This window comes from Electrona antarctica, assembly GCF_951216825.1.
Source record: "Electrona antarctica genome assembly, chromosome: 3".
NCBI lineage: Eukaryota > Metazoa > Chordata > Actinopteri > Myctophiformes > Myctophidae > Electrona > Electrona antarctica.
In genome coordinates, this window is record NC_136808.1 from 50,312,257 (window position 1) to 50,333,270 (window position 21,014).

General features: G+C 43.5%; 1 protein-coding gene across 1 annotated transcript; it reads right to left on the reverse strand.

Annotated features, from left to right (window-relative positions):
• Positions 1-4,607: 4,607 nt before the first annotated feature.
• On the reverse strand, positions 4,608-19,335 carry LOC306920697 (lactase-like protein; the record flags this gene model as incomplete). The annotated part of the gene is made up of 15 exons (XM_079497524.1): positions 19,199-19,335; positions 16,127-16,283; positions 14,794-14,954; positions 13,209-13,296; positions 12,629-12,738; positions 12,293-12,421; positions 12,013-12,108; positions 11,800-11,854; positions 10,771-10,932; positions 10,174-10,250; positions 9,278-9,475; positions 8,736-8,862; positions 7,056-7,255; positions 5,909-5,972; positions 4,608-4,723 (listed from the first exon to the last, which is right to left on the reverse strand). The coding sequence occupies exons 2-15, from the start codon at positions 16,257-16,259 to the stop codon at positions 4,608-4,610; spliced, it is 1,716 nt and encodes a 571-aa protein (XP_079353650.1). The 5' UTR covers positions 16,260-16,283; positions 19,199-19,335.
• Positions 19,336-21,014: the final 1,679 nt, after the last annotated feature.

Genomic DNA, 21,014 nt, shown 5'->3' on the forward strand with positions numbered 1-21,014 from the left:
TCAGAGAGCATGGTGGCACTCTGTGATAAGCTGCTGTCTATGTGAGCCACATGTCGTGGGTTCAAGTTCAGCCCATGGCCTCAGACGGCATACTATAGCATGCCATTTTTCATCATTTTTGAGGATTTGAAAAAAAGACGAAAATCATTCCGAGACCATGGGCTATAGCCGATGGCCTCGGACTGCATACTATAGCATTCCGTTTTTTTAAAAGGATTTGAAAAAAGACGAAAATCACTCCGAGACCATGGGCTATAGCCCATGGCCCCGGACGGCATATAGCATGCCGTTTTTGAAAAGGATTTGAAAAAAGACGAAAATCACTCCGAGACCATGGGCTATAGCCCATGGTCTCGGACGGCATACTATAGCATGCCGTTTTTCATCATTTTTGAGGATTTGAAAAAAAGACGAAAATCACTCAGAAACTACAAAACATTTCAAAGTAAAAAGTTCCAGCATGTGTCTCCACAGTAAGCTGAATTATAAAACACGTGAATGGAGTTTCTAGGAGAAAGTGACTTTTTGACTTCAAGGTCCTTTTCTTTACCAACTGCACCATACCTTAGACTGACTGAGTGAGATTTCCGTGCACTTTCTTCTTCTTCTTTCTTCCAAGTAAAGTTTCAGAGTAAAGACCAGAGTGGGATTTGCGAACAGCCACTTAACACATTGAGCTACCAGGCTGTCTGTGTTCTGTCATGGTTTCTCCTCTATATTATGTGATTAAAATCCATGATAACACTTAAAAGCAGTAAAAGACACCTTTGATGCACAGTAAACACTATTAAAATGCTCTGTATATGATCCCAATGCCCCATTTGAAAGGTGACACCAAGAAGAACATCACAGAGGGTTCAGTGGCACCCTTGTTAAGACGATGTCCATGTGAACCAGAGGTTGTAGGTTCAAATCCAGCTGAGTTCCTCCTACTTTCACTCTGCAGCATGTTTTGGAGAATAACATCCAGAAGAACACTGGAAAGAGATGGAAAGCTGAGGAGATTCTCAGAGAGCATGGTGGCACTCTGTGATAAGCTGCTGTCTATGTGAGCCACATGTCGTGGGTTCAAGTTCAGCCCATGGCCTCAGACGGCATACTATAGCATGCCATTTTTCATCATTTTTGAGGATTTGAAAAAAAGACGAAAATCATTCCGAGACCATGGGCTATAGCCGATGGCCTCGGACTGCATACTATAGCATTCCGTTTTTTTTAAAAGGATTTGAAAAAAGACGAAAATCACTCCGAGACCATGGGCTATAGCCCATGGCCCCGGACGGCATATAGCATGCCGTTTTTGAAAAGGATTTGAAAAAAGACGAAAATCACTAGTTAGTATGTAGGACTAGTAGCATGCCAAAGTTTGTGCTATTGCCATTGAGAATGCATTGGGCGTTTAAGTTAAATAACTCAGAAACTACAAAACATTTCAAAGTAAAAAGTTCCAGCATGTGTCTCCACAATAAGCTGAATTATAAAACACGTGAATGGAGATTCTAGGACAAAGTGATTTTTGACGTGCCATAGAGCTGCCATTGAGCCCCATTATAAATTCTCAAATTTGAAAGCACTATATTTCTAAAACTATTCAACATTTCAAAGATTCCTTTTCAGGCAAACATGTCCACCGTAAGATGAACCTAAATAGGTTTGAATGGGGTTTCTAGGTGTTAGTATGTAGGACTAGTAGCATGCCAAAGTTTGTGCTATTGCCATTGAGAATGCATTGGGCGTTTAAGTTAAATAACTCAGAAACTACAAAACATTTCAAAGTAAAAAGTTCCAGCTTGTGTCTCCACAATAAGCTGAATTATAAAACACGTGAATGGAGATTCTAGGACAAAGTGATTTTTGACGTGCCATAGAGCTGCCATTGAGCCCCATTATAAAATTCTCAAATTTGAAAGCACTATATTTCTAAAACTATTCAACATTTCAAAGATTCCTTTTCAGGCAAACATGTCCACCGTAAGATGAACCTAAATAGGGTTGAATGGGGTTTCTAGGTGTTAGTATGTAGGACTAGCAGCATGCCAAAGTTTGTGCTATTGCCATTGAGAATGCATTGGGCGTTTAAGTTAAATAACTCAGAAACTACAAAACATTTCAAAGTAAAAAGTTCCAGCTTGTGTCTCCACAATAAGCTGAATTATAAAACACGTGAATGGAGATTCTAGGACAAAGTGATTTTTGACGTGCCATAGAGCTGCCATTGAGCCCCATTATAAAATTCTCAAATTTGAAAGCACTATATTTCTAAAACTATTCAACATTTCAAAGATTCCTTTTCAGGCAAACATGTCCACCGTAAGATGAACCTAAATAGGTTTGAATGGGGTTTCTAGGTGTTAGTATGTAGGACTAGTAGCATGCCAAAGTTTGTGCTATTGCCATTGAGAATGCATTGGGCGTTTAAGTTAAATAACTCAGAAACTACAAAACATTTCAAAGTAAAAAGTTCCAGCATGTGTCTCCACAATAAACTGAATTATAAAACACGTGAATGGAGATTCTAGGACAAAGTGATTTTTGACGTGCCATAGAGCTGCCATTGAGCCCCATTATAAAATTCTCAAATTTGAAAGCACTATATTTCTAAAACTATTCAACATTTCAAAGATTCCTTTTCAGGCAAACATGTCCACCGTAAGATGAACCTAAATAGGTTTGAATGGGGTTTCTAGGTGTTAGTATGTAGGACTAGTAGCATGCCAAAGTTTGTGCTATTGCCATTGAGAATGCATTGGGCGTTTAAGTTAAATAACTCAGAAACTACAAAACATTTCAAAGTAAAAAGTTCCAGCATGTGTCTCCACAATAAACTGAATTATAAAACACGTGAATGGAGATTCTAGGACAAAGTGATTTTTGACGTGCCATAGAGCTGCCATTGAGCCCCATTATAAAATTCTCAAATTTGAAAGCACTATATTTCTAAAACTATTCAACATTTCAAAGATTCCTTTTCAGGCAAACATGTCCACCGTAAGATGAACCTAAATAGGTTTGAATGGGGTTTCTAGGTGTTAGTATGTAGGACTAGTAGCATGCCAAAGTTTGTGCTATTGCCATTGAGAATGCATTGGGCGTTTAAGTTAAATAACTCAGAAACTACAAAACATTTCAAAGTAAAAAGTTCCAGCTTGTGTCTCCACAATAAGCTGAATTATAAAACACGTGAATGGAGATTCTAGGACAAAGTGATTTTTGACGTGCCATAGAGCTGCCATTGAGCCCCATTATAAAATTCTCAAATTTGAAAGCACTATATTTCTAAAACTATTCAACATTTCAAAGATTCCTTTTCAGGCAAACATGTCCACCGTAAGATGAACCTAAATAGGTTTGAATGGGGTTTCTAGGTGTTAGTATGTAGGACTAGTAGCATGCCAAAGTTTGTGCTATTGCCATTGAGAATGCATTGGGCGTTTAAGTTAAATAACTCAGAAACTACAAAACATTTCAAAGTAAAAAGTTCCAGCATGTGTCTCCACAGTAAGCTGAATTATAAAACACGTGAATGGAGTTTCTAGGAGAAAGTGACTTTTTGACGTGCCATAGATTTCACTGCGGTAACGTCTGTGACTAATCGTACGACTTTGACTTTGACATCTCTAACACGCCATACTAAAGGATAACGTTTTGCCAAGAAGTTAAACGTTTTGTAGTAGAAGTATAGAAACAGCAGAAATACGCAGACATTTATAACCCTTTTAAATATTTATTGTATTGAAGGAAACACAGACAGTAAAATGTAGAAGAGCATTTTATTTTTACAGTGATTTCTCCCTGTGGTTCCTGTACTTTACTGTACTTTGGCATATAAAAGTTGCATGTGCTATTTTATTATCATATATTTGCTACTTATCAAAAAGCAAAGACAAATAGCCTTGTTTAAAATCTGCAAATAAAGCCTGGGTCTTCTCACATCAAACAACAAGCTTGAATTCATACACTGATCACAGACAGACATGAACAACCAACAATGTGAGGCTGAAGAAGAGATGAGCAGTTTCTCCAGGTGAAGACAGGAGGAGGACATTGAAACTAACTGACACACTAGAGTTTTGCACAGAATAACTTTCTCCTTTTGCGAGGATTTTTGTGCGTGCGTGCACACTTGTGTGTGCGTGCACGTGTGTGTGTGTATTTGCTACTTATCAAAAAGCAAAGACAAATAGCCTGTTTAAAATCTGCAAATAAAGCCTGGGTCTTTTCACACAGAAGGAGGACATTGAAACTAACAATAGCCTTTCTGACACACTAGAGTTTTGCACAGAATAACTTTGCGAGGATTTGTGTGCGTGCGTGCGTGCCTTGTGCGTGTGTGTGCATGTGCGTGTGTGTGTGTGTGTGTGTGTGTGCGCGCGCGCACGTGCAGGCGCGTGCATGCGAGTCCGTGTGTCACAGTGGATGACGGTGTTTACCAACAAATATGTGTTATCACTTAAACCCTACACTACATTTCTTCGCTAAAACGTAATAGCAGATCTTCGTGTTGTGAGCTTGTAGATCTGCTACCACTGCATTCTCCAGTTTTAGGTGTGAGTATGAATAGGCCTTCAGAATGGGAACAGGGAGGCTACGCGGGGTGGAGGCGGGTCTTAGAACCGGATACGCAGCAGGAACATGAGAAAGACGGCGCTGAGCAGAATGCAGAGCGTGCACACGGTGGGGACCACGATCTCCGACACCATCTCCATGTGGCCGATCAACGGATCTGAAAACACACAACTTACAATTTAGGCATTTATAGGTGACATAAACGTCAAAGATGCTTTGCTACAAGCAGAATCGGCTAGAGATACCGCTTTTAATCCAGAGCGAATTACAGTATAGGTAACGACAACACATGGTAATACATCAAATGCATAGAAATAGTCATCTAAGATCATACGTAAACTATGAACCTAACATCCTTTGTTTGGCAGCGGTGGCCTAAGGGTTGTTTGGCAGCGGTGGCCTAAGGGTTAGAGGAGCACCCTTGTTGCCGAAGGTTGCCGGTTCGATTCCCCGGACGGGCAGGAAAAATCTGGGTGGGGAAGTGATTGTCATCACTCATCCAACACCGCTGAAGTGCCCTTGAGCAAGGCACTGAACCCCCAACTGCTCCCCCTGGAGCTGCTTAGTGGCCAACAGTATAAGACTGTGGTTGTACTGGTCAGCTCCCAGGTTTTAATGTGTGTGTGTGTGTGTGTGTGTGTGTGTGTGTGTGTGTGTGTGTGTGTGTGTGTGTGTGTGTGTGTGTGTGTGTGTGTGTGTGTGTGTGTGTGTGTGTGTGTGTGTGTGTGTGTCTGTGTTTCTATGTGCAGGGTGTTGCTGAAAATGAGCACCTGTGCTCAGCTACTTCCCTGGGTAAATAAATAATTAAAAAAAAAAAGCCTCTAGGATCATACGTAAACTATGAACCTAACATCCGTCTAACAGTAGAATATCTGTACAATGAAACTACCAGTAAGACACCTGAAGGCGTGCATTAGCACGCATCCGCCTGGGTGACAGCAGACTGTTGGGCGAGCGCTGGCGCTTTGGAATGGGGGGTCAGATCAACATATCTGCCTGGGTGACAGCAGACTGCTGGGCGAGCGCTGGCGCTTTGGAATGGGGGGTAAGATCTTAAATTTCGGGCCTGTTGAGAACTCTAGTTTTTGCCGGCTGCCGGGCACGGCTGCACTAATAACTTTGGGGCAGGCCCGTCTAGAGTTTAAATGGACAGGTATCAGTCAAAAGGGAGACATCGAAGAGGAAGGATGGATATAGGGAAGGATCAACATATGGAATGTCAGAACAGGTCAGCTCCATATATGGAGATCTAAGGGTGGTGGCATGGTGATTGATCGCATACATGCTGCATGTATCACGTTTTACTGTGCATTCTTTGCTGCTGACGGTGTGACTGACTGACCCGCAGCTAGGAGCTGGTTGCTGGAAGAACACAGCTCTCCCGCTTTCCTCTTCCAACTCTCCACCTGTGAACAGCAGCACACATACAGTTACACTCAACGCTATGGCATGCTAACCCAAACTAGTGAAAATAGCAGATCTACAAGCTCACAATGTGTCGCTTTGTGTCGCATCGCACACTACTTCTTAAACATTTGTTTTCTAATTTAATAATAGTTTTTTTGTTGATTCTTCATGAAATCACAGGGGAAAAAAATCATTGAATTTGTTTTTAATTCAGGAATGGAAATGTTTTTTGAAAATGTTTTGAAATAATTAAAAACAAAATGTAAGAAACCAGAAATAAAGGGACCCATAGAAATGTGTCTGCGACCCTTAATAGGGGCCACAGTTTGGGAATCAGTGAGAGCATTTTTTACCCATAGACTTTTTTAATATAGCATCAAATAAGAACTGTGTTCCAAAAATAAACAAATTAAGCCATTTAGGCCTGACTAACTATATGTTTCTGTATCAATGGTTCTCAATATTTCATGTCAAGGACCCCACAAATTATATGTAATTGGCCTCCGCCCCCCCATCTGAAAATATGTTGTTCCAGGGACCTCCCCGGAAGCAAAGATTTGAGTTAAAAATGTTCGCTGTGAAAGAATAGACTAAAAGATTTGCACGCACATTTTCACGATTTTTCAAAAATACCAGACCTACAAGCTTGTAGCGCGCCACTCGGTGGCGCGCTATGAGCTTGTAGATCTGCTATTTTTCAATAGCTAAATTATAACAATGTTTAAAACCCCAAAAGGGGTTCCCGCCCAAAATGGATTAACATGGCGGTTTGACTCATATGGACATGAAGAATCAACTGGCTGAAAATGTTACTGCTGCCGAATTAGTAAAAGTTTTGCCAGAAACAGACTCTATCAAATAAATATGAGTGACTGACTGTTGTAAAACGATACAGAGCCAGCTCCCCGACAATATCGCCGGGACAGTTTGATTATTTTTGGACCACAATGCTTATATGAGTCGACTTTAAGATGACCCAATGTTGGCCTCCGGTACTCTATATGCAAACATCTTCATTCATAGACTGGATTTTTTCCCCGATTTATATACAGTAGATACATGAGCTATACATAAGACTCTACCTCTCTCTGGTTGGGAAATCCATTGGAGCTGATGATGCGTTTGTAGTACTGGACCGAGGCTTTTGGGTAACGTGGTTTATTTTTGCTCCGGAAGTCCACGTAGTACAGCCCAAACCTCTCGGAGTATCCTTCGTCCCACTCGAACTTGTCCAGGAGGGACCAGGCTGTGTAGCCCTTCACGTTCACTCCATCGTTTATCGCTGTACAGACAGAACAGTTTGATTTAGTTTAGTCATAGTCTTTTCTTTTTTAATACATTATACAATTTAATTTAAAAGTTTTGGCAAGACATATCGCAAAATATTTAAATATTGCAAAAGTAAATTAAGTAATTCTTAGAATTATTCCTTTTATTCCAGGTATGAATTGCTTTTTTGTTTGCATTAGAAGAAAATGTTTTAAGGGCTGTTAAATATTCTAAGTCTTGGGTCTGAGTTGCTAAATCTCATCAAATGGGATTACATGCAGTGTGCACCCATCAAATGCCAATAAATAATGGACCATGATATGAACAAGGTTGAAAACCACTGCCATGCCAGGAATGTTTTCCTATCATGGTGCAGTGCATGCTATAGCCCCAGTAGGTGGTGTACTCTATTCCTAACATGGTGCAGTGCATGCTATAGCCCCAGTGGTGTGTACTCTATTCCTAACATGGTGCAGTGCTGCTATAGCCCCAGTGGTGGTGTACTCTATTCATAACATGGTGCAGTGCATGCTATAGCCCCAGTAGGTGGTGTACTCTATTCCTATCATGGTGCAGTGCATGCTATAGCCCCAGTAGGTGGTGTACTCTATTCCTAACATGGTGCAGTGCTGCTATAGCCCCAGTAGGTGGTGTACTCTATTCCTAACATGGTGCAGTGCATGCTATAGCCCCAGTAGGTGGTGTACTCTATTCCTAACATGGTGCAGTGCATGCTATAGCCCCAGTAGGTGGTGTACTCTATTCCTAACATGGTGCAGTGCATGCTATAGCCCCAGTAGGTGGTGTACTCTATTCCTAACATGGTGCAGTGCATGCTATAGCCCCAGTAGGTGGTGTACTCTATTCCTAACATGGTGCAGTGCATGCTATAGCCCCAGTAGGTGGTGTTCTCTATTCCTAACATGGTGCAGTGCATGCTATAGCCCCAGTGGTGTGTACTCTATTCCTAACATGGTGCAGTGCATGCTATAGCCCCAGTAGGCGGTGTACTCTATTCCTAACATGGTGCAGTGCATGCTATAGCCCCAGTAGGTGGTGTACTCTATTCCTATCATGGTGCAGTGCATGCTATAGCCCCAGTAGGTGGTGTACTCTATTCCTAACATGGTGCAGTGCATGCTATAGCCCCAGTAGGTGGTGTACTCTATTCCTAACATGGTGCAGTGCATGCTATAGCCCCAGTAGGTGGTGTACTCTATTCCTAACATGGTGCAGTGCATGCTATAGCCCCAGTAGGTGGTGTACTCTATTCCTAACATGGTGCAGTGCATGCTATAGCCCCAGTAGGTGGTGTACTCTATTCCTAACATGGTGCAGTGCATGCTATAGCCCCAGTAGGTGGTGTACTCTATTCCTAACATGGTGCAGTGCATGCTATAGCCCCAGTAGGTGGTGTACTCTATTCCTAACATGGTGCAGTGCATGCTATAGCCCCAGTGGTCACTGGTGGTGTACTCTATTGTTGTTCTCACCCTTGAGCATTTCATTGATGTAGTCTCTGAAGTAGAGCATCCTCCAGTCGTCACAGAGTTCCGTGCATTGCATCTTCTCTGACACGCCATTCTCCGTCACGTAGATCATGGGATTTCCATACTGAGTCTGTCAAGGATACATGATAATATAACACACGTGTTTTACCAGGGATGATTTTCAATTCAATTCAAAGCACTGTGCGTGCGTGCGTGTGTTACTATACTTGTGAGGAACAAGTATAGTAGCGTGTGAGAAATAGACATTGGAAGGAACCATTTTCTTGGTCCTCACAAGAAGAAAAAAAAGTTTGTTTTATAGTTAATGAAGATTAGGGGTTAGGGTTTAGGATTAGCCATGTAGAAGTTAGGTTTAGCGATTAGAGATAAGAGTTATTGTAGATTGGCTATTTTTCGGCTTACGGTTAACAATGGCATTCCTAAAATCTGTTCCTAAAGACATGTTGGTGTCCAAGTATAGTAAGCCTAAAACAAACCTGCGTGCGTGCGTGCGTGCGTGCGTGCGTGCGTGCGTGCGTGCGTACCTTGATGAAGTTTAGCAAGCGACGGAATCCCCACGGCACCGAGTACAGCCATTCAGAGCCCGGGTCGGGCCAGCGCGGGTCCACCAGCTCCACCAGGTCCCGGTCAGTGAAGTAGCTGCTCCCGCGGCCTGATGGGTAATTCTTCTGGGTGATGTAGCGCGTGGTGAAGTGACCGATCCCCAGGAAGTCACAGGTGCCCTTAAAAGGTGGTGGAAGTGATATTTACTGTAATTGTTTTGTTGGCTAAAAGTACATCTGTCAAAAGGTTAAAGCCTCTCCAGCTCTTTAACCCATTTTGGACTGAGGTCGATTAAAAAAAAGGCTTCAAAATCAAAAAAAAAATCTGAAAAACCCATGTTTCTGTGTCAGTGGTGCTCAACCTTTTTCATGTCAAGGACCCCCAGAATTATCTCTATTGGGCCACGGACCCCCATCTCAAAATATGTAGTTCCAGGGACCCCCCCAGCAGTCAATATTTTAGTTAAAAATGTTCGCTCTGAAATATATATTCAAAGATTTGCGCCACATTTTCACGACTTTACAAGCTCGTAGCGCGCCACTCGGTGGCATGCTATGAGCTTGTAGATCTGCTATTTTTCAAAAGCTAAAGTAGAACAGAATGCTTAAAACACCAAAATGGGTTCATAAAACAGAAAATAAAAATGTTCCAGTATGGTTTGCAAATTTCGTCCAATCAGGGGGGACGATATTTTATCAATATAGCACAACAATAGCGGTGCACCTTTTAACAGCACAGAACATGATACAGTAAACATCTATGTAAGCACTCAAGTATATAACAAGTGTTACTATTTTACTGGGACATTAACATATTTTATGGACAATTTGGTATGAATGAATGTTGAAAAGCTGCATATTTTATTGTTTTTACCGACCTTAACGTAGCTCTTCTCCTGAGGTGAGAAGACGGGCAGCCGTGAAACTCCCAAGCCCTGCTGGGCACTCTTCCTTCCTGTTGGTAGAAATTGTACACACATTACACATAATGTTTAATGTAGAATAACAAAACATATAATATCATTTAATGACTAATGTTGCTGGAATAGTGCTGGAAACTGACGCCGGCACCAACCTAAGTTGGTGAACCTAAGTTTTCACATAAATGTATAGTGGAGTAAAAGTACAATATTTGGAAGAAGTAAAAGTATTGGAAATTGTAAATACTCAGTAAAGTACAAATACCTACAAATTGTACTTAAGAACAGTAGGCCTACTTGAGTAAATGTAGGCTACTTTACACCACTGGAAAACGTATTATGTCCAAAACTGTTTCAGGATTAAAATCCAAAAACAGCCAAAACAGCACAGCTTTTTAGACCGCGGTTCATCATGTCACTGGGAGGAGACCCCGGGGCAGACCAAGGTGCAGATGGAGGGATGGATGGATGGTTCATCATGTCACTGGGAGGAGACCCCGGGGCAGACCAAGGTGCAGATGGAGGGATGGATGGATGGTTCATCATGTCACTCACCAACGTAATCCTTCATAACTTGGGGATAGTCTCCGTTGAAGATGGGCGTAGCAAACCATCCCATGTAGAACTGCACGTATCTCTCTGCTGCCTCTATGTCTCTCTGGTTGCTGAGGTCCACTGGCTCCCCCCAGTCGGCTGACACAGACATCCCCACAAACCCTGCACGCACGCACGCAGGCACAAACGCACGCACGCACGCACGCACGCACGCACGCACGCACAAACGCACGCACGCACGCACAAACGCACACACGCACACAAACACACAGTGAAATAAGGGTTTTGAAATGGTTATGTAAAAAGCATACACAGAGTGGGCACCTAAACATTGTGGGCACGGCCCGGGCGGCTGGCGTAGCAGTCTGGGCTGGCACCTATAGGCTGCTGATCCTAGCCTGACATCATGTCGCGGGTTCGACTCCCGATCTCGACGACCTTTTCTCCCCCCCATTTACTCACTCTACGGTATATATCTATCAATAAAGGCAGAAAAAGCCCAAAACATATCTGCATTGTGGGCAACTCAATATACCGTCTGCCTGCCGGAAACGAGGAACACGAGAACCTACTCTTTTTTCCTTCTCCGCCAAACGCGAGATTCTCGGGTTTGAATTGTTTAATCAATTTTTGATCCGTTTCGATCACTAGCTGATGTTGCTACCGCAACAACACTCTGGGACACAAACACACAATGGCCGCGGCCATTTTGAAGATGCAATGCGTGCACATCCACTTGCATTGTCCGACCTGTCTTCAGAGGCCTGTATCTCGGAAGGGACATTGAGGGGGCAGATTTGGCCCAGACAAGCGTTTTCAACGGCCTGTAGCAGGCGCTGTGATACTCGCGGTCAGCTTTTTCCACCACCGAGCGAGACAACAACAACTGGTCATGACAACACACACAGCAGTTTCTCACAGAAAGATGCGATTACGGATATTTGGATCTTCAAAGTAAGTGTTACGCGTCACAGGTGTTGTAGCAATGTGTAGCAATTGCAGAAACATGCAGTGGTGTGTTTCTCTCACCTTTTTGTTTACTTCTCCACTGGGTGTCATATGTGTGCCAAACCTTAGCATGTGCCTGTTGCAAGGAAGGACAAAAGAATTATAACACCATTGTTGTGAAAACAAACCAAAAATGTATGCCCTGTCTGTCGTACAACAGTGTACACCAGCGGACCAAACATAGCCGTGGTGGGTTTATAGATTTAACAGTATATTCCCCAAACTGGACTTCACCTTGATGATGTGGTGGGCCGCTTTGTAAGCCCCTGTTCCTCGCAGCTTCAGTCCCGGTGCGTGTTCTCCTGTCTCATAACCTTCTACAGCTACGGACTATAGAAGTATAAAATAGGGCATTCTTTTACGCAGAAACAAACAGACAAACAAAAAAAAACACTAAAATGAAATATGGAGATATGGTTTCTCGGCGGACAGCGACGCCAATTATGTCTCGAAACATGACTTTGATGTGTGGCGTTGGCAGTTTGGTGACATACTGTACGTACTGTACACATACCCACGGGTTGTTGAACGTGATCCAGTACTTCACTCTGTTTCCGAATCTCTCAAAGCACAAGTTGGCAAAGTCGTTGAAATAGTTGACCATGCTGATGTTCTGCCAGCCACCGTACCGCTCCTCCAACACCTGCAGGGGGAGCAGTCACACACCCATCACACTCGTTTCCCAAACAGTGGGTCGGCACCCATTTGTGGGTCATGTATGTACATACTCCCAGTGGTACAGTGACCAATAAGCAGCATCTCACCTGACGGAGGTCCCAGTGGTACAGAGTGACTAATATCTCACCTGAGGGAGGTCCCAGTGGTACAGTGACTAATAGCAGCATCTCACCTGAGGGAGGTCCCAGTGGTACAGAGTGACTATGGGTGTGATCTTATTGTCCAGCAGATGGTTAATGAGGTCATCGTAGTATTTCATTCCTTTCTCGTTGATGTGTTCGCCTGAAAAAGAAATTGACATAAAATGTTGTAAAGAAATACATATTTAGCCCCATGTTCGAATGCCCCCGCCCCCCTGTCAAAAATAGTTAGCGGGGTGATTTAGGCCTGACGTCGAAATAAAAAAAAACATTCGCTCTGAAAGAATATATATTCAAAGATTTGTGCCGCATTTTTACGATTTTTCAAAAATAGCAGACCTACAAGCTCGTAGCTTGTAGATCTGCTATTTTTCAATAGCTAAAGTATAACATATTGCTTAGTTAAAACACCAAAATGGGTCCCCATCCAGAATAGGTTAAGGGAGTAGTGATCATTTCCTCTCCCTTAGGGGCCTTAGGGGCCTTACGGTCCTGCATTTACAAGTTTGAATGTCAATCCCATTTCTGAAGCTCACATAAACTATGCCTAACCCTAACCTCAAAACCACATCCGGCACGGCGAAACACCGGAAAAGGAGAGTGTGTGCTCACTTTTCAGTCCATTGGGGAGAATCCTTGGCCAGGAGATGGAGAAACGGTAGTGATTCAGCTTCATGTCCTTCATCAAGTTGACGTCATCCTAAAAGTAGAGACAAGGAAACATATTGCGGTTCACACAGATGAGCCGTTTGTAAACTTCTGTCATCTGGCATGCACTCTATGGGTAATAAACTAGTCGATTAAAAGTCACATCATGTGTAGGGTGGGTAGGGTAAAAAAAAATTGTACCCCCTAATTTCTCTTTTCTCCCTGTATATAGGCGAGATATTGTATGTTGTGACCAACTGCTGCTGTGGTATGAACAATAAAAAACCATAAATATAAATATAAAAGTCACATAATGGCTATGCACCAAAATACATGTCAGATATGATCAAAGACATGCACCTAAGTAGGTTGTCGACTCTTGTCGAGATCCTCTGCACTGAATGTTTAGAAGTTCCAACTGTCAATGGTAAGAGACATGGAGGGGCATCTTTTAGTTCTTATGCCCCCAAACTCTGGAATTCCGAGTCATTCATTTTTCAGCGTATATTATTTATTTTGCCTTCCTTATCGCAATGATTGATCTGTTCTTTTTGATAGTCTTTTTGATAATCACATTTGATTGATTTCTTTATGCTTTCCTCTCTATGTAGAGGTTATGGTCATTTGAAGTGTTAAACACAGCTGTATCACTGCTGTGTTACATAATATGTGTGCAAGTTAGGTTTTGGTCATCCGTGAGGGAGGGACTCAGAGAATAAAGTTAGGTTTTGGTCGTCCGTGAGGGAGGGACTCAGAGAATAAAGCCGCTGTAGAGGCGCTCACTTCTCGTGTAGCCAGACAATATATTCCACAATCTCCAAATGATAGAACTACACCTAATCCAAGGCAGGGAGCTGTCACCTGTCTGTCATTTCCGTTCACGCAAATATATTTAAATATATATATAGCAGCAAGCTATATATATGCTTAGATGATTTTGATTCATATCGTGATACATATGTGTGACTGAAAAGACCAAACGGAAGCGGGAAGGAGGCTTCACATCCGCTTCATCGCTTGATCATAAACAGAGCTTCTGTGCTGCAGATATACTCTATGGCTGCAGACCGTATGAGGGAAGCGTTTGAAGATTGTGGGAGGCAACAGTCTCGCCATGCAGGAGTCAGGACTACCTGAATAGTGTTCACAATGCATATGTGATATGCATTGTGAGCTTGTATATTGTCTATTTTTAAATGGACAAAATGTGTAGGGATGAAGTGTTTAATGTATGTTTCATAATAATAATAATCAAAATATACAAAGTAACTAAAGTTGTCAAATAATAAATGTAGAGGAGTAAAAGTACAATTTTTGCCTCCGGAATGTAGTGGAGTGGAGTAGAAGTAAACGTACTGAAAATGGGAATACTCAAGTAAAGTAAAAAATACCTAAAAAAATGTAATACTTAAGTACAGTACTTGAGTAAATTTACTTTACACCACTGGTCTCACAAGTGTGGTTGTTATGTTTTGCACTGTCCAAAGTCGTCGGTCAGCCCACCCTCTATAGTCTAGGCAGTTTGAACATAGGATTGCAGTCACGTCACCTTGAATTTGTAGTATCCGTCGCAGGAGCTGTCACCGGTGTCGTTCAGGTAGATTTTGCCCTTGGTGTGGGCGAAGGCATCCCAGATGCTCATTCCTTTGCCATCGATGTTCCAAGCTCCTTCTGTTTGATACGCCGAGCTCCCAGCTCCCCAGGAGAAGCCTGGCATGGAAGAGCAAGTCATTATGACAGTCGTTCCCAAACTTTTTCATGTCAAGGACCCCCAAATTGACACTAATTAGCCCCTCGGACCCCCATTTGAAAAGATATGCCAGGGACCCCTATAAGAGAAGATTTTTATGTCTCTAGCAGTGATTCTCAACCCGTTTAATTTCAAGGACCCCCAGTTTGACATGCATTAGTCTACGGACCCCCATTTAATGGCATTTCTATCTCTGGGACCCCCAATTTATATTGTAAAATCAATGCTAATTTAACTCTGAGAGCGTAGAAATGGAACCAAATGGACCCATTAGGGTCCATTTGGTTCCATTTGTACACTCTCTGAGTTACAGACCCATAAGGGTCCATTTGGTTCCAAATGATCATTTAGCTATATGGGTCCCCCCTGGAACTCCCTCAAGTACCCCTGGGGGTCCCTGGATCCCACTTTGGGAAGCCAGAGACGTCAATCACAGTTTGCATTTTCTTAGTAGTAGGCTACGACAAATAGTAAAAAATAGCAGATCTATCAGTGATTGACAATGATTTTGATCCATCTTGTTGTGCTTGCTTCGAGTATAACACCCTGACTTTGTGTCGTCTTATGTGTTGTGTTTTGGTCTGGTTGATTGTTTTTCTTTTATTTTATTTTGCCAGGTGCTTGGACTACATTTGCTACTTCTGTACTAGCGACCGTAAAGAGAACCTTTAGTGGACACTTTTTTATGATTGGCTGCCTCTAGGATGCCTCTAAGCCTATGGGACACTTACCCATAAAACACTTTATTTCTATCTTCCAGGCCAAAGGCCCCTTGGCTGAGAGAGAGATGATGCAGGGACCCCCCCACTACATATTGTATAACATTGTGTTGCGGATTAAACTTTTTCATGGATTTAATAGATCAGCTTCATAGACTAGCTTGTAGATCTGCAGTTCCAGTTATTGTTCTACTCAGAGTAGGGATTCTAGAATTGAAGTGGTTCATGTATTTTTTACTTTTTCTTTTTAAATCCCTCTGTTGAAGATCCCTGGTTTGTTTACAGTATACTGTAGTATTGGTTGCTGTCGGGAGGAGCTACTCGAGGGGTAGCTCTGGTCCATAGAGCTATGGACCAGAGCATCTCGAGGGGTTGATATTCCTGATAAAACCATTTCAGAATGAACGCCGTACCAGTCGGAAAGGTGCCGTAGTGGAACGGGCCGCGCTCGTTCTTGGTCCAGTGGAAGTCATCATCACCGGCGGACACACACAGCGCCAACACAAGCACATGGACCAGGATCGGCCTCTCAATGCACCGCAACATGCTGATCGCCGCGTGCACTTACACCTACATAGACACACACACACACACACACACACATGTAGTATATTGTTACCCCATATACACATAATACACTTAATATTATGTAGTCTGTATCATGTAGAACTCCAGACAGCCAGAGCAAGGCTATGAGGCACCCATTTTCTCTTAAACTCTACATTAGAAAGAAACGACACGCCTGGACCCTCTCTTTTTTATAACCTGCCTGGTATATACCCACCTATTATCACTCAATAGACTACACACACACACACACACACACACACACACACACACACACACACACACACACACACACACACACACACACACACACACACACACACACACACACACACACACACACACACACACACACACACACACACACACACACACACACACACACACACACACACTTGAATTGATAGATATTTTTAAAGGCCCAATTAACCCCGAAGGGAAGTGCTCCTTATTGTTTTTTGGAAAACTTTCGTCTTCCCCGTCTTCTTCTGCCACTTTTTGCAGTTCAGACATTTTATACGAAACTTGGCAATATAGCAGAGGGCTATGCCAAACAGAGCCCACAGCCATGAGGGCTCTGCCAAACAGAGCCCACAGCCATGAGGGCTCTGCCAAACAGAGCCCACCACCATGAGGGCTCTGCCAAACAGAGCCCACAGCCATGAGGGCTCTGCCAAACAGAGCCCACCACCATGAGGGCTCTGCCAAACAGAGCCCACCACCATGAGGGCTCTGCCAAACAGAGCCCACCACCATGAGGGCTCTGCCAAACAGAGCCCACAGCCATGAGGGCTCTGCCAAACAGAGCCCACAGCCATGAGGGCTCTGCCAAACAGAGACCACCACCATGAGGGCTATGCCAAACAGAGCCCACCGCCATGAGGGCTCTGCCAAACAGAGCCCACAGCCATGAGGGCTCTGCCAAACAGAGCCCACAACCATGAGGGCTCTGCCAAACAGAGCACACAGCCATGAGGGCTCTGCCAAACAGAGCCCACAGCCATGAGGGCTCTGCCAAACAGAGCCCACAGCCATGAGGGCTCTGCCAAACAGAGCCCACAACCATGAGGGATATGCCAAACAGAGCCCACAGCCATGAGGGCTCTGCCAAACAGAGCCCACAGCCATGAGGGCTATACCAAACAGAGCCCACAACCATGAGGGCTATGCTAAACAGAGCCCACAGCCATGAGGGCTATGCCAAACAGAGCCCACAGCCATGAGGGCTCTGCCAAACAGAGCCCACAACCATGAGGGCTATGCCAAACAGAGCCCACAACCATGAGGGCTATGCCAAACAGAGCCCACAGCCATGAGGGCTATGCCAAACAGAGCCCACAACCATGAGGGCTATGCCAAACAGAGCCCACAGCCATGAGGGCTATGCCAAACAGAGCCCACAACCATGAGGGCTATGCCAAACAGAGCCCACAGCCATGAGGGCTATGCCAAACAGAGCCCACAACCATGAGGGCTCTGCCAAACAGAGCCCACAACCATGAGGGCTATGCCAAACAGAGCCCACAACCATGAGGGCTATGCCAAACAGAGCCCACCACCATGAGGGCTATGCCAAACAGAGCCCACAACCATGAGGGCTATGCCAAACAGAGCCCACCACCATGAGGGCTATGCCAAACAGAGCCCACAGCCATGAGGGCTCTGCCAAACAGAGCCCACAACCATGAGGGCTATGCCAAACAGAGCCCACCACCATGAGGGCTATGCCAAACAGAGCCCACAGCCATGAGGGCTATGCCAAACAGACCCCACAGCCATGAGGGCTATGCCAAACAGAGCCCACGGCCATGAGGGCTATGCCAAACAGAGCCCACAGCCATGAGGGCTATGCCAAACAGAGCCCACAGCCATGAGGGCTATGCCAATCAGAGCCCACAGCCATGAGGGCTCTGCCAAACAGAGCCCACAGCCATGAGGGCTATGCCAATCAGAGCCCACAGCCATGAGGGCTATGCCAAACAGAGCCCACAACCATGAGGGCTCTGCCAAACAGAGCCCACCACCATGAGGGCTATGCCAAACAGAGCCCACCACCATGAGGGCTATGCCAAACAGAGCTCACAGCCATGAGGGCTAATGCCAAACAGAGCCCACAACCATAGACCCTATGCAGACCTACCGTAGCCATTAACCCATTTAGGCCTGACGTCGAAATAAGAAAAACGTTCGCTCTGAAAGAATATATATTCAAAGATTTGTGCTGCATTTTTACGATATTTCTAAAATAGCAGACCTACAAGCTCGTAGCGCGCCACTCGGTGGCGCGCTACGAGCTTGTAGATCTGCTATTTTTCAATAGCTAAAGTATAACATAATGCTTAGTTAAAACACCAAAAGGGGTTCCCGCCCAAAATGGGTTTAATGGCAGGGTGGCAACTAGCCACAATTTTCCATTGACAGCCCAAACAGAAAAGATTCTGATTGGATTAAACTACAACAATCTCACCAACACTGCAGCTGTACGAAAAGCTTGAATTATCCTCTTTCTATCTGCAAAGTGTTTGTTTCATAAAAATCCACTGTAGACCTAGATCTTATGAGCTAAAAATCCTTGGTGTTGTGTTTGGAAGTGGTCGTTGGACATCACTCCACGGCCCTGTGTGCTAGCGGCTGAATTTGCAGATAATGCAGAGGCAGAAGAGCCAGAACGTTGCTTTACAGAAAGCGAGAGAGATTCCAAACTCCAACATTTAGAAAAATATTCCTGCAAGAAATTTCGTGACAGAAAAAGACAGAAAGCAAAGTGACACTTGGTAAACAACAAGGCTACATGCTGCCCGCGGTCTCTGATCCATTTCACATCAGATCAGATGCATTTTTTTTACAAGTTCCAGGTGAGATATCAGACAGAAACACAACACAGAGAAAGGAAGATAGTTGAGGATTCAGCAACTTACACAAGGGGTTAATTCTCCACAGGTGTTGAGCAAAACCATTCCAATACAAACTTCCACTACATCTCAAATATTACGCGTCAAAATATCAGTTGCAGACGCACTCCGCACCACACTGAGGCCTCGCAGGTTTAGAGGAATCCACTTTCATTTCACCCAGCTGTGAGACACGCTGACACAAAACGCGATGAGAGAAAGGAAATAAGCCAGTTTATCCAGCACGGTCAGAATTAGCGACATTTCAAGCTGCTGTGTGCACAACGTTTAAGATAAGATGTAAAAAAGATAAGCACGTGTATCTGTCCCTCAAAACAAAGTGATCAATATGTAAAGATCCTCCGCTTGCCAAATCCTGCACCGTCCCTCGGTCTACCTCTGTCTACCCCCCTGGTGTCTGTCCCTCTGGGCCCTGTCTCTGTCTCGCTCTGTCTGAGCCACCTTACCCCGTCACACGTCCCGCATTTGTCCCCCGCTGGAAATGACTCCAAAATGCAGGAAACGTCCCCGAGCTTCTGCGCCTGGTCAATTCTCACAGATTCTCACTGGTGGCATTCAATGCCGAAGCTAGAGGAGAAAACAACAAACAAAAAAATTACCGTGGGGGGAAGCATCCAGTAGATGTTCTCTGCTATTCAGTGGACCATGTACAGAGAAAACGGAGCGGCCCCCCCACCCCCACATGCCCCCCAGCCCCCCCCCCCCCCACATGCCCCCCAGCCATTTGAACTCAGTGGAGTGTGAACGCAATTTGCTGGTGCAAACATATCTTTTAGAAAAAGGAGGTATTTTGACACTGTAAGCAGAGTTCATGTCAGTGAGGCCGATTCATTTCCAGCTTTAGCCTCATGGCGTTTGTTTAAGGCTTTGAGGCGGTCATATCAGTGTTGGATGAAGTACAAGTACTCGCATTTCTTTTCCCTCAAGTAAAAGTATCAATACTGCATTGTAGAAATACTCTGTTACAAGTACAAGTCTGGAATAGTATACAGTATAGCCTACAGTATTGTTATAAAAATGTACTAGAACATGATCGTTATGCAGAATGTCCCATTTCAGGTTTTCAAAAGTATAAACATCTTTTGATCTTAGATGCATAGTGTAGCAGGCCTACTTTTACTGAACTGCAATTATTTGAAAATGTTAGTTACTAGTTGTAGGCCTATTATTATTAACCCTGTAAGACCCGGATACATTTCTACTTGCAAAAAAGAGATTTCAACCTTACTACTACTTTGTACTACTAGGACTTATGTTAAAAAAATATGTTACAAATAAATTAATAATTTACATTCGGTGGATATCTTTCACAATAATACATGATACATGTTCTAGACATTCTAATGATCACACAAATATATGTATTACATGCATTTTAGTTACTTTTATCAGGGTTAAAGATTAAAGGTTATAGGTCAATTTTGATTAGAAATTGAGTCCAGAGATTTTGAAGTTGTGTAAATCTGTGCCTCTGTGGGGAGTATTTATATGCAAATATCATGACCAATGGCATTGCAAGACTAAACAATGAACATCAATGATGATGTTTAGGTGAAAAAAGAATAGAAAAAAATAAATAATAATTAAGTGATTAATTAAAATAAAAATGTTACCGAGAAGCACATACCATTACCTTCACAAAACAGGAAAAAAATAAAAAATAAAACTCATACAAAAAAAACTAGGACTAAATTGACATAGGCCAATTTCTATTTTGACTTAGGCAATTATGAAGCTGACTTAGGTCAAATTATTTGTGGAGTAACTGACTTACTCACAACATCAATGTGACTGAGGCCACTCTTGAGATCGACCATTTTAC